This window comes from Manis pentadactyla, chromosome 12 (genome assembly GCF_030020395.1).
Source record: "Manis pentadactyla isolate mManPen7 chromosome 12, mManPen7.hap1, whole genome shotgun sequence".
NCBI classification, from domain to species: Eukaryota; Metazoa; Chordata; class Mammalia; order Pholidota; family Manidae; genus Manis; species Manis pentadactyla.
Window position 1 is genome coordinate 30,044,136 of NC_080030.1, and position 13,570 is coordinate 30,057,705.

The 13,570-nt window shown below is 61.6% G+C and overlaps 1 protein-coding gene across 4 annotated transcripts in view; it reads left to right on the forward strand.

Annotated features, from left to right (window-relative positions):
- Positions 1–13,570, forward strand: part of FRMD1 (FERM domain containing 1) — a 35,382-nt gene that overhangs the window by 17,376 nt on the left and 4,436 nt on the right. For 2 of the 4 annotated variants that reach the window (XM_057490267.1, XM_057490268.1), the window contains exons 3-11: positions 1,547–1,637; positions 8,967–9,046; positions 9,408–9,484; positions 10,580–10,766; positions 10,901–11,056; positions 11,309–11,374; positions 11,470–11,538; positions 12,138–12,312; positions 13,050–13,301. In XM_057490267.1, coding sequence (XP_057346250.1) covers positions 1,547–1,637; positions 8,967–9,046; positions 9,408–9,484; positions 10,580–10,766; positions 10,901–11,056; positions 11,309–11,374; positions 11,470–11,538; positions 12,138–12,312; positions 13,050–13,301 — 1,153 coding nt within the window. Of the gene's footprint in view, positions 1–1,546; positions 1,638–8,966; positions 9,485–10,579; positions 10,767–10,900; positions 11,057–11,308; positions 11,375–11,469; positions 11,539–12,137; positions 12,313–13,049; positions 13,302–13,570 lie in introns of all 4 variants that reach the window. The other 2 variants (XM_057490270.1, XM_057490269.1) reach the window with 2 other exon arrangements.

Here is a 13,570-nt window from a genome sequence, read left to right on the forward strand (position 1 = left end):
GGCTCAATCCCAGGGCTACCTGCTTCTGAAGCCCACCTGTGTCTCCGCTCACTGCCCGCCTGACTCTGGACAGTGCAAGGTACAGGCCCTGCCGCCAGTGGCCTGGCCGCCCTGTGCACCGTTAGGATATTTCCTCTAGCGGACAGGGCCAGCTCCGCCGAGGCCACCCCGCTCTGCAGCCCTAGGCTCCGGGTCTGTGGGGTGCCCCAGGGGCCAGCAGCTCACTGGGCCCATGAAGGACAGGCTTCCAGGCAGAGTAAGCCCATAGGCCCACCTCATCTTCTGAGTACACTGCGGGGAACAGTGTAGGAGGCTGGAACAGTGTCCAGGTGGAAATGCCTGCACGCCGTGTTGAGGTCCCACGGCAGCTTAGGAATCTCGTCTCTTCCCTTTAATTCTAACCTTATCTGCCTGCTTGTGATAGAGGAACAGAGGAACTGCCAGGAAGTTGGCTGGCCCTGTGAGACAGCACTTCCGTTTTAAGGATTAATGTGATTTATGAAAATTCAGTGCTTAAAACGGGACTGGTTTGGTGAAGGACACATGGTGGCTAGTGTCGCCTTTGGGCACAGCTGGTTCCCCCTGAAATGCAGTGTGTCTGACGCTGAGACCAGTTAACCCCCAGGAATCTCAGCTCAGGGACACATTTCTGAATTTAAGTCAATGCCAACGTTTACACTAGTGACAGAACCTCTCTGAGCCTCCGTTTCCCCACCTGGCAATAAGCTGGAGCTCCTCTGGGTTTTCCAGGGGTTCCCCAAGTCCTCAGTGGCGCCTCAGGCCATGGGAAGGGGCCAATGAGGTCCTGGCTGGGGAGGACGGGGCACCAGGGCTGGCCCCTGCACTGTGGAATTTTGACTGCAGGGCTCTGAAACCCTCGGGGAGAAGTACGAGTCCCAGCAGTCAGTGGGGCCCACTGAGTGGCCTGCAGCACCTGCAACCCCCACCCAGCCTGAACTTGGCAGCAGAGAGCCAGCTCACTTTCAGGGTGCACACACACCTGTGTGAGCGATAAAGGAGGCCCCCCCGTATTTAACTATGCCTGTGTCTTGACATCCAGTCATTAGAAAATATGGGCTCTGGTAGACCCTCGGACGGGGCCTGCTAATGCTCGGGGATTGCTGTCCCTGGAAAACCCTCAGCCCATCTAGGTCCCGGAAAACTGGCATCCCCATGCACAACACAGACACCCATTTCAGGGGTGCCCAGCCTCCAGCCCCAAGGAGCAGCCTGGGCATGTGGGCTTACAGTGAGGAGTCAGCCCAGCAGGGAGGCCCTGGGAGAACCCCTGCCACCCACTCTCTCTCAGCCCACCCGGCTGGGTTGGGGGACATCTGGTCTTCAGCTTGGGTGGTCACCAGCCCTGACCCCTGACCTCCTGGGTGGGAAGCAGCCTGCCATGCCTCCTGCCCACCAGCCCTGGCTGGTGTTCCCCACACCCGCCCATTTAGGGGCCTGCTGGACCGAACGTGCCACTGGACATGCTCTTCCACGCGTGCACTCGCACACACTCAAATGCACACACCCACACCCACCTCTTGTGCAGGTGCAGGCCACCGGGCGTGAGGTCTTCCAGCAGGTGTGTGACCTGAAGAGTATCAGAGAAGCCCACTTCTTTGGCCTCAGCGTGGTCAGAAGTAAGTCAGCATTGCCCGCTCCCCACCACCCACTGTGGTGGGACCCTGCCCCAGGCACCAGCTTCTCGTGGGGGACTGGGGGTCCCCGCCTTGTGCCCACTGTACTCAGCATGTGCCAGTGCGCACCCAGGCTGTCCAGGTGGTTCTATGCTGCACCTGAGCGTGCACACGTACATGCACACATGCCCACACACATATACTCGCAATACCATGCATGCACACACTCACATCCTTACATGTTCAGGCACATATCCTTACATGCAAAGTCATGTACACACACTTTCATACATGCACACATTCACACACTCATACATACACACTCGCTTTCCCTTCCTAGGGCAGAGTGGAGAGCAGATCCCTGCCCCACTCTCGTTCCTTCTGGAGAAAACAGCACCCTGGAATCCCAGGGAAACCAGATCCCAGATCTCTGCATCTGCTGTTCCAGGAACCATTGATGTCCGGGGTTCTGGAAACATTTGTCCAGGAACAGAGCCATGGATCCAAATGAAACCTCCCTGGGGTGCTCATGCATGGAGGGGCACGTGCTGGTGGGGCCTGCTCCCCTGCCCTGGGGCTCCTTCACGAGCCCCCCATTCAAGGCTTCTGCAGCCCCCCAGTTTCATGGGAGAACACAGGCAGGAAAATGGGGACCTGAGGGCTGTGTGCATGTGTGGGGGACTCCAGCGCACCACCCAGGGCCCTGGAGGGTGCAGCCTCAGACACCAGGGGCCACCCGAGCACCTCTTGTGTCCCAGGAAGTGGACGGCACCACCTGCATGTGGTTTAGATGACCAGGGAGGCCATCGTCAGGAGCTGGGGGATTCTGGGGTGATCAGTATAGATGACCTCCCCCAAGATGAGATGGACAGATGGTAACTCAATCCCCCAGCAGAACCTTCTGGATATCTACCCCCAACAGCAGGCGGGGTGTGCATCCCTGCTCAGCGACCAGGTGGGGCCCCAAGCAGTGAGCGGGAAGAGGGAGTATCCCAGGGGGACACGGGGCACTGTGGACCCTGCCCCCCACAGCCCTCCATGCCGCTCTGCCTCGCAGATCGTAAAGCGCTTTTCCTGCAGGGCACAGTCCTGTCCCCACCTCACTTGATGCCCAGGGTCTTATTCCCATGCTGGGTTTCCTTGTCCTGCTGCCCCAGCCACTGGGTCTCCTGCCCCCCAGAGGACCCCCGAGGGGACACGGTGCCCCCCACTACTGTGACAGATGCCCAGGCTGCTGGGGGGTGGGGAGGAACTCCCTGACAGCCCCCTGCTCTGCTGTTTGTCCCACAGCTGCCCCCAATTCTCAGGCTCGGGCAGAATTTGCGAACAGAAAGACAGGGCGGCAGGCAGGCGGGCAGGTGCCCAGGGCTGGGGTCATGCCCTGGAGCAGCAGATGGCAGCTTTGCTGTTAGATCTTAATATGGGTGGACTGCTCCCAGGTGCCACAGGGTAGCTCAGCTCATGGGGAGCCTTGCCCCAGTGTGATGTCTTTGTCCACAACTGCCATTTTAGCCACTGGGCACTGGCTGCTCTATGTGGTCCACGTGGACAGCACCTGGGAGGAGATGAACTGGCACCTGTAAGCGCGGTCCGTGTGCGGGGAGCATGTGTGCTGGCATTGGGCTCTGCTGTGACTGCCATCTTGTTCTGGAATTGTTCCTGGTGCTTGGGACTGAGGCCACCATCATGCAGGAAGCCTCCTGGCTTCTGGTGGTCATGGTGGAGGCCGTGTTGGGGGACCTGGGACCGCGGGCTTCACAGCGCAGGTCTCACCTTCCAGGACTGTGTGCCTTGGTCACAGGGACATCCTGCAGACATCATGCTCAGGGTGCATTCATGCTGGGCCACATGTGGACCCGCAGCCCTTGAGGGGGCTGGGGGCCGCCCTTACCTTGTGGTCGGGGTGGTGGTGGCCTCCCCTCCTGGGCTCAGAGGGGCTCCTGCTGTCTGTACCGATCATACAGGCACCTGCCGCTCTGTCTGCTGCCAGGGCTGAGATGGCTGGTGCCACCACCTGGCCGGCCGCTGGGCCCGGGGTGCTGCACACAGGGAGCACTGTGGGCTCAGGGAGGGGCTGTGTGGTTGTGGCCTGAGGCCCTGGGGCTGGACGCTCAGAGTGGACGTGCAGCCCTGGACCCTGCACTCCAAGGCGTCGGGCCTCCCAGGGCCAGCAGCTGCTCTCCCCTCCCCAGAGGGACTAAGGTCGCCAGGAGACGGCTCCGGGAGGGCCGGCCCTGGCTGCTGGGAGCCACACCTGTCCTGGGCTCTGTGGTTTAGAAGGAAAGCAAGTCGGGGAGAGCAAGAAGCCGGCGTCTCTGTCTGGTCTCAGCAGCCTCTGTTATTTGAGGGTTTAGAGTGACTTAAACAGAAAGGGAATCGGAGACCTTTGGGGTCACCAGAACCCGCCTGGGCTCCTTTCCTGCACTGAGACCACACTGCTTTTACAAGGGGAGGGAAGCCCCAAAGTGTCCCCCTTTCTGACGGGTCTTGGATCCTGAGGCGGCCCTAAGCTTCCTCCCTGTGTGCGCCGGACAAGGGGACAGTCCCTTGAGGTCCCTGTGGTCAGGAGGGCCTTGTGAAGCACAGCAGGGGTTTGGGGGTGTTAGTGTCTGCGGTGGAGGGGTCTCAAAGGCATGGTGTGTGAGCACCTCAGGGCCAGGGTCTCCTGAGAGTGGGGCCACTCCCTCTGGAAGGGCCACCCCCCAGCAGGTGGAGGGACCCACATTCACAGCAGGGACTCTGGGACTGAGGGTGGCCCCCGGGTGGTTCCTGGTGGTTTAGTGTCCCGTGGGGCACAGGGCTCAGGGCATCTGAGTGAAAATGCCCCAATGATGATGGGTGTTAGGAAACCGACTCCCAGGCTGGCACCATGCCCGGGCCCTGGCCTCTGGCATGTGTGTGTGCATGCAGGTGTGCATGTGTGTGTGCGCGTGGCAGCCTGAGCAGCCAGCCACGGGGGCGCAGGCAGGAGTGGAGTGCTCCCACAGGGGGCCAGCCTAGGACAGCCATGGCGGGGACGGGGACCCCGGGGGTCTCACTGCTTGGAGAGTTTGTAGGCCAGGGACTGCGGCTGCTGCTAAGTGGCCCCTTCTGGCCAGCTACTCTGAGCGGGGACCCCTGAGCTGGCCGTGCTGAGGACAGGCAGGCACAGCAAGTTCAAGGAAGGAGTGTGGGGTCATCCTGCCCCTGGGTGAGCCCAGGACCCTCCTCCGCAAGGGGACAGACCCGAGCTGCCCGCAGCCTGGCACCCCGCTGAGCTGCAAGCCAACAGCCTCCACGCCCTGCAGGCTTGCTTGGTCCTGTAGCGGAGCCCCTGCTCCAGAGATCTGCACTTGGGAGCAGGTGGGCCCTGCCGCAGTCCCTGCACACGGCGGCCCTGTGCGTGTTCTCAGGACCGAGGCCCAACCAGAGGCAGCCCCACGTGTGACTCAGGAACCAGTGTGCCGCACATGGGAGGGGAGAAACAGAGACAGAGGGAGACAGGGAGGGAGAGGGAGAGACAGAGACAGAGGGAGACAGAGAGAGAGAGAGACAGGAAGGAAAAAGAAGAAACAGAGGCAGGGAGGGAGAGAGAGAGATAGAGACAGAGAGGGAGAGATGGACAGGGAGGGAGAGGGAGAGACAGGGAAAGACAAAGAGAGACAGGGGGAGAGCAGACAAGGAGACACAGAGACAGAAACAGAAACAGACTGGGTGAGGAAAAGTGGGGATGAAGAGACAGACACAGAGACAGAGAGAGAGAGAAGCAGGAGGGAGAGACAGAGGAATAGGCAGAGACAGATGTAGGGAGGGAGAGACAGAGACAGGGACAGGGAGAGGGGAGGGAGAGAGAGAGAGATGGACAGGAGAGACACAGAGACAGAGAGGGACAGACAGACAGAGCGGAGCTCAGGCATGCACCCCTCCCATCCGGTGACACCGGCTCAGGGCTCTCTGCCCCTGCACAGACTGGGGTCCCCTGGGCCAGCCCTGGGGTGACCTCGGCCATCATGTCCCCTGTGCTGGGAGCAGAGCTGGGCCTGTCTGTGGGCCCAGGGGCACCGCTCAGGGCTGGGGCTGGTGTCGGACGCCTGCAGGCAGCCGGGCAGCAGGGGACCCATTGCCACCCGGCGCTGTGCACACTCTCCTGACCCGGCGGGACCTGTGCTGGTCAGGCTCCCGGGGACGCGGAGCCACAGGGCGCAGTAGGTCTCCATGTCCATGTCAGCAGGAGTAGAGATGGTTTCCAGGCGGTGCCTCATGATCATCGGGCTGCAGGCAGGGCCAAGGAGGAGGGGCTGCTGCGCTGGAGTCCTGGGGGCTGCGGGAGTCCCCCCTCCTCCTCTTCCCTTGACCTCGGGTTTGTCTTTGCATCTTCACCTGCTCGGATGCGGCCCCCACACCCCGGAGGGCCGGCTGCTGTTCTCCAGGGCAGATGGAGAGGTTAATCTGATCTATAGTCGCCCTCCCAGCCACATCTAGATGATGATGGACCAAACCCTGGGCTGCAAGCCTGGCCCAGTGTGAATATGTTCTTATGTAGCCACTAGGCCAGTTTTAAAAATGGTGTTTGCTTAGAGCAGGGGTCAGCGGACTTTTCTGTAAAGGGCTAGAAAAGGAACATTTCTGGCTTTGAAGCGTGAATCTGTGTGTGGCTGTGATCTGCTAAAACTTCATTTACAAAAACAGGTGGCAGGCGGGGTTTGGCCCAGGGCCCTAGTTGGCCAGCCCCCAGGTTCGAGGGTCCTTGGTGGGTAACCGGTAACCAAGACTGTATTAGCTGCATGACCAACATGTTTTCTAGCCTCTGCAAGCCTTGGCTTCCCCCTCCGTGCGGTGGGGTAGGCACTGCGACAAGGTAGAGATGGATGGGCTGGCTCCGAGACCTGCCCCAGAGCCTGGCACGCAGCAGAGGGTGCGATGCTGGCAGTGCTGTGTGGGCAAGCCCCCAACGCAAGTGAGGTAGGTGAGTGTCCCCAGCTCCAGTGACCTGGCACAGCAGGGACTGAAGCTGCCCCCACAGGTCTCCCCAAAGGTGAGTGATGTAGGGGAGTGTCTTCTCTGCCGGTGCCCAAGATTTATCTCCAGGTCATGCTAGCACTTGGGGGCGGTGTGTCCTCCTACACAATATTGGTGCTTTAAGGGGACATCACGGTACCTGGGAGCTGCCGTGGTGAGCTTTTGTGCTCTGGATGTGAATCTCATGGTGTAAATGAGAGTGTGCATTTAAGTCACTCATGAGATTGAGCTGCTAAAAGTGTGTTTTGCACAGTTGTCCTCTCTTCAGAGGGCAGCTGATGGGGAGCACCTCCTGTGCCAGGCCAGGGGTGAGGCCGTGGACCCGGCCATCCTGCCCCCTGGGGCCTGCGTCTGCAGGGCATGCTGGGAGCTGCCATGGCAGGTGGGGGAGCCCTGAACTCACTCTTGGTCCACTTGCCTAAAAAACAAGCTTCGCTGGGCAGGGGCAGCAGGCTCTGAGCAAGGAGGCTCGGGCCGGCCACACTCAGGTGTCGGTGCTGCCCACTGACCAGAATGTTCCAGAACGGGTGATGCCTTTCCTTCCCAGGGGTCTCTGCACCTCCAGGGTGCTCTTCCCGCGCGGCGGGCGAGGCGGAGGTGGGGCTGCTGTCTGCAGGTTTCTGAATTGCCTGGGACCCCTGCGGGGCCTGGCCAACCACTGTCAGAATGACATCTCATGCCCCCATTTCTGCTTTGTAAAACTAGTGTGCTGGGCATGCTGAGCAGGATTTGGTCCCACGAGGCTGTATGGATGGAGTAGGACCCCAGGAGCAGCGGCTCCTCCCAGTGGGAAGGCCACCCCGGGGGCGGCTCTGTGGGCACCTCTGGCCCCAGCCCCAGCCTCTCCGATTTCCTCTCCAGCCTTCCTTTCTACCTGGGGAAGAATTCATTCCCTTATTCACCTGTATTTGCCACGTGACTTTTTGGAACCACAGGACACAGCTGTGTAGGCCTCAAATGGTACAAAACGGGGGTCTTCTGTGAGAAGCACCTTTGTCCTCCCAGGAACCTGGCAGGGGGTTTCCAGGCGTCCCCCCAGAGGGACCCCTTGTAGACCCTCCACAGGCCCCACCCAGGACAGAGCAGGGCTGAGAGGCCCGGCAGACCCCACCTGCTGGGATGAGTGGGGCTGGCTCGGGGCGACTGCCCGGGGCTCCCGGCCCAGGCCCAGGCCTCTCTGCAGATGCCTACTCCCAGGACACAGCGAGGGTCCCACCGGCCCAGGATTGCAGGGCCCCAGCCCCCGTTCCATCACGTCTGGAGCAGCCACACTCCTGGGGGGCACACAGACTGGCTGGCTGGTTGAGCGCTCCCCTGGAAGGGAGAGGACACATGCACACCTGGGGGGCTCTGGGGGACCCCCCTGTCCCTGAGGGCCTCGGTCTTACCTGCAGGGGTGGGGGCTCCTTGCCCCCAAAGAGGAGCCTCCGTGGGCCCCTGTGGCCTTTCCCCGCTCCTGGCAGACAGGAAGTGACCACACCTGTGTCCTACCCAAATTATTTTTAGAACTGTGGGACTCCCGAAGTCTTTGGGACTGTAGTCTCAACAAGCTGAAGATGTCTGAAAGCACATGGGAGTTTGGGGGGCTGAGATGCAGATTCAGGGTCTGCCCAGAGCCCTCGCACCTTGGACTTGGAGGTGACACTAGGATTTTTTTTTTTTGAGTGTTTTATTTTTTTAAAGCAGTTTTAGCTTCACAGCAGAATTGGGGGAAGACACAGTGAGCCCACCCCCACCCCCGCCCGCTCCACAGTCCCACATTACAGCCTCCCTCGCCGGGGTGCGTTTACTGCCGCCAACGACGTGTCCTGGCACCAAGCCTTGAGTGGAACAGGCTGGAGGCACCCTCACGTTTATGCTCTTCTCAAGGATAACTGTTTTTTTTCCAGCATATAAAGGAAACACAGGGTTGTGATATTGCTAGAGTACAGAAATGCATAATGTGGAAGGAAGCCGCTCGTGCGAGCCCCTTCCCGGCAGAGCCACGTTAACGTGGATCGTCGACTTGAAGCTGGCCAATTTGTTTCCAGATTTGTAGGCATTTCATTTGTACAGGACTTACTCCAAAGCTGGGCCGGGGTCCCGGGTGGAGGGGTGAGAGCACGTGGTCACCTGTGGCTTGCCTGATGTGCGCATCAGCTTCAATATCCAATTCCTGCGCTGGGAAACCGCCTGTGCAGCCGGCAACATTGGCCCCCGGGACGTCGAGGGCAGTGCTGGGAGCGCCAGCCCAGAAAGCAGCCCCCAGCCGCTCCATACAAGTTCACTCCACCATGCCCCGGGCCTGTTTACCCCAGACCAGGGGGACTGCTCCAACGAGGCCCCTCTTTTCAGATAATGAGTACATGTTCGTGGACCTGGAGCAGAAGCTCAGCAAGTTCTTCTCAAAGGACTGGAAGAGAGAAATGTGTAAAGTAAGTTAGACCACCAGGTGGGCGCTGCCCCAGACTCCCTCAAGTGTCCACGCATCTGGGTCGGGCGCGGGTACCAGGGTGCTCCCTGCACAGAGGAACGTCCGCTGCCTGCGGCCCAGCTGGCGCACGGCTGCCTCTGGAGTCAGCGTCAGTGCGGGTCTAGGTGAAGGCTCAGGGACGCCACAGACGCCCCACTGGGTTGCCCTTTTAGGGATGTAAGATCGAACCGTGACCTGCCCCCAGCTGAGACCTGAGCTTGGGCAGCTTAGAGCCTCCGGGTGCCTGCCCACAGGGGCGGCGCCAGCTGCGCCCAGCTGGGCCACTTGCACTGCCTTCCTCCTCTTTCTACCCCTACCCACAGGGACACTGGAGGCCCGGTGCACCCTTTGTGACCTTCCTCCGGGTGCAGTACTACGTGGAAAACGGGAGGCTCATAAGGTAATTGTTGCTGATGTTAAGGACGTTCCCTGGGATGGTGGGCGTCCACCACGGTGAACCAAAGAGGCAGGAAGGACGTGCGGCTGCGTGGCAGGTGGGAGCCATATGCTGTACACTGTGAAGCCAAGCACTCCCCCGGTGCAGGGACTGGTGTCTCCAGATGGGATTCTTACCCAGCAGGTGCTGGGAAGGTGTGAAGACACCTTCTTTGAGCCAGCTGTCCCCCGCGTGGGGCTCCGTGCTGGGCACCGGCCTGGGCGGGGGAGGTTGCCAGGGCAGGACCCCAGCAGGCTCCACCTGACGTACAGGGGATCCGCCCCAGAGCGCGTAGGCTGATGGAGCCCTGGACGGCCCAGGGGCCTGCGCATCCCAGACTGGGGGCACGTGAGCAGAGCCTGTGTCCCCAGGAATTCCCTGTGCTGGTGCCAGTGGCCCCAGCAGACTTTCCTAGGCAGAGAGGTGGGAGGAAGGCATGTGTGCGTGTGTGGAAGATTCTGGAGACTGGGGGTGTGTGGCCATGTGGAAGTTTCCAGACTGAAAGTGTGTGGGAAGTTCCAATTATGAGAGTGTGTGGCTGTGGAAGGGTCTGGATTGAGGGTTTGGCTGTGGGGGGGTCTGGAGGGTCATGGAGAGGAGAATGGAAGGGCTGGGTGACGGAGGGGAGCTGTGCTGGGCCTGGGACCAGCCACGGTCCACAGAATAAGAAAATCTAAGCTGCTCTCCAGAGCCAGTGCTCCTCTACTCGGAATGAACAGGAAACACCCCATCTGGGAATGAGCCTCAGCTCTGGGCCTGCCTGTGCCCTCAGGTCCAGGCAGTCCTCCACAGGCACGCCCCTGCAGCGCTGGCAGCACCCGGCCTGGAGCTGGTGAAGGCCAACCCTGCTGGGGAACAGACTCGGGTCTGGCACTCTGAGAGCTGAGGTGTGACGGCAGTGGTTTCCTGCGCCACCCCAGAAAGCGGCCTGCATGACAGGGCTGGGCCTGCTGGGACCCAGAGAGGCCAAGGCCTGGGGCAGTGTGGCAGGAGGGCTGGGTGGTGGCCAGGCCGGTGGGGCAGAGCCAGCCTCTCAGAAACCTGCCAACTGCCTTCCAGGGACAGGACGGCCAGGCACCTGTACTACTGCCACCTGCGGGAGCGGGTGCTGCGGTCCGAGTGCGCCCACCGGGAGGAGGCGTACTTCCTGCTGGCTGCCTACGGGCTGCAGGCCGACCTGGGCAACCACCGGGAGCCAGTCCACGTCGGGAGGTACTTCGAGCCACAGGCCTACTTCCCACAGTGGGTAAGGCCACTGAGGCTTCCTGCTCCGGACGATGGAGAGCCTTCCCCCTGCCCAGCGCAGACGGGCTGAGGGCCAGGATGGGGCAGGGGGTTGGGGAGCAGGCAGGGCCCGACAGGCCTGTGATTCACCCTCAGATCATCGCCAAGAGGGGCAGCGCCTACATCCTCAGGCATGCTCCCAGCATGCACCGCGAGCAGCGGGGCCTAAACCCCAAGGAGGCTGTGCTACACTTCATCAGGGAGGCCTGCCGGCTGGAGGATGTCCCTGTCCACTTCTTCAGGCTGTACAAGGTCAAGCTCAGTGGGAAAATGAGTCCAGGCTGCCTCAGAGCTGCTCTGCCCAAGGGAAGGGAGCCCACGGGGTGGCCAGGACACTGAGCCCGGGGCAGGGAGGGTGTGTGCCCACAGCCACCTGTGGCCCGGGGACCCTGCCTAGGTCCGGTGCATGGCCACGGTGGGCTAACTGCAGCCTGCTTGCCCACAACAAGGCCCAGCCTGCCAGGCACAGGCTGTTGAGGGCTCTGACGCTGGTGTCCTTTTCAGGATAAGAAGGAAGACAGACCGACCATCATCCTGGGGCTGACCCTCAAAGGAGTGCACGTCTATCAGGTGGGGTGGGGCCCCTGCAGCGCCCCCTCCCCAGAAAGGGCTGGGCCTGCGGCCTTGCCTCTGACCCCTGACCTGGCCCCTCTGCTGCTCCGCAGGAGGAGAGCCGCGCTGCCCAGCTGCTCTACGACTTTCCCTGGCCCCGCGTAGGGAAGCTGGCGTTTCTGGTGAGTGTCTGACGGGGCCGAGGGGACTAGAGCTGCTCCTCAGGGCATTTCCTGGGCACCTCATCCCCCACCGACAGCATGCCCCCTGCCCCCACCTGCGGCCTGGCTCCCCCAGCGGGAGGCAGCCCTGCCCCAGGAAGTGCTCTCCTGCCCCGGGAGGTGCTCTCCTGCCCTGACAGGGTGTTCGGAGTCTTGGTCCCAGGTGGCCTTTGGCTCCTGTGTGGAGAGAGTGGAGGGGATGAGGAGTGAGTCATGGAACCACCGTGCTGGCACTGCCGGCTTCCAGGCGCCTCTGCTGTCGTCCTGGTGGCACACGGTCACCCAGGCTGGACTCAGGGGAGAAGAGCGGGGACAGTGTGGCCCTGCTCACACTGTCCTGGACTGGTGCCCCCCATGGCCACCCCAGGCCCCAGGGGCAGCCTTCTCATTACTGAGCAAAGAGCAGTGGGCCCCCCAAAACGCTGCCTGCCCACAGAAGTCAGATTTGCACAAGGAAACAGTGGTAGGCCCCAAGCTTGGGTTGTGGCTGGTGTTTAAGACACTTCCCTTCACTCATCATATGGCCTTGTTGTAAATTCACTTCTTGTCCCTCTGCCCAGGGAAAGAAGTTTGAGATCCAACTGGACGGACTGCCCTCCGCCAGGAAGCTGGTGTATTACACGCGCTGCGCCTCCCGCTCCCGCCACCTCCTGCGGCTGCTCAGCGCCAGCCACCAGCTCCACCTGGCCCTGCAGCCCGCCCTGCAGCACCTGCAGCAGCTGGAGGAGGCCGAAGGTGGGCACCTGTGCACATCCTCACCCTGCCCATGGACTGGGTGCCCAGAGCACCGCCTGTGCCCACACTGCTCGTACCCCCCAGCCAGGGCCTGGGCCTGGAGCTTCCCATGCAGCAGTCACGGGGCACCTCTGTTTCTCACATCATGCGGTGTGGATGCTTGGCTCACGTGTCCCCCCAGGTGTTATGACGGAAGGGCAAGGTGGTGACCCCATGCCTCCGGCTCTCCTGGAGCCTGATTCAAAGGTGGGCTCTTTGGGGGAGAATTCCCCGGGAGCCGACAGGATTGCTGAGGGGTGGGCAGCAATGTGAGAGTGACAGCACCCCCCCTGGGTGGCTGTGCATGCACAAGTATATATTGTATACGTGCCTGTGTGTGTACATGTGCATCCATGTGTGTGTGCAAGTGCATTATGTGCATGTGTGTGCATGCCTGTGTGCACACGTGTTCATGTCTGCATGCCTGTGTGTGCATGCCTGCTTGTGTGGGCTGCTTAAGGGTCCTGATAAATTCCCCCAGGAGCCTGTGCTGGAACTGTGGACACCTGGGGGCCTGATCTCTGGGTGACCCTCTTCTCACACTGCACCCCACCAGGGTTTCAGCACCAGCTCAGGGTGGGGAAGTTGGCAGGGTCCCAGGGCCACCATCGGCCACCGGGGGCTCCGGGGATGCAGGAGGGCCCCTCCGCCCATGTCCGATGCCCACTCTTCGGTCTGCTGTCCCCCTGCCCCCGCAGAGAAGAGGCATTACCAGGAGTCCTACATCAGCCATGCATGCGACATGGGCCCACCTGGTAGCAGGGACAGCGCCGTCCACGTGGCCCACAGCCATGGCAGTTTGCTCCCACCAGACGCTGAAGCTGACTCCTGGCCGGTGGGGCCCAGGGAGATGTCAGTGGATGAGCCCCTGGGGGCCGAGGTGCTCTCCGAGGAGGAGCCGCCCTGCAGCAGTGGTGGGCCGGAGGGGGCTGCTGGGGCCCAGGAGCAAGGTGAGTGCATCCCCTGCCAAGGCTGGGCCATCGCTGTGGGAGTCGAGTAGCAAGTACTGTCCCCAGGAGAGGCGAGGACATGCAGCCGTGATTCCCCCTCACACCGGGGTCCCCTCGACCTTGGGGCCTGGGGCCAGAGACAGGAGCACAGGGTGTTCCCTGCGGAGACCTGCTTTCTCTGCAGCTGGTCACCGGGGCCCCTCATCTTGTGGGGAGCCCGGCCTGACCAGCGAGTGTCCCTTCTTTGTGATGCAGCCCCCAGAAAGCAT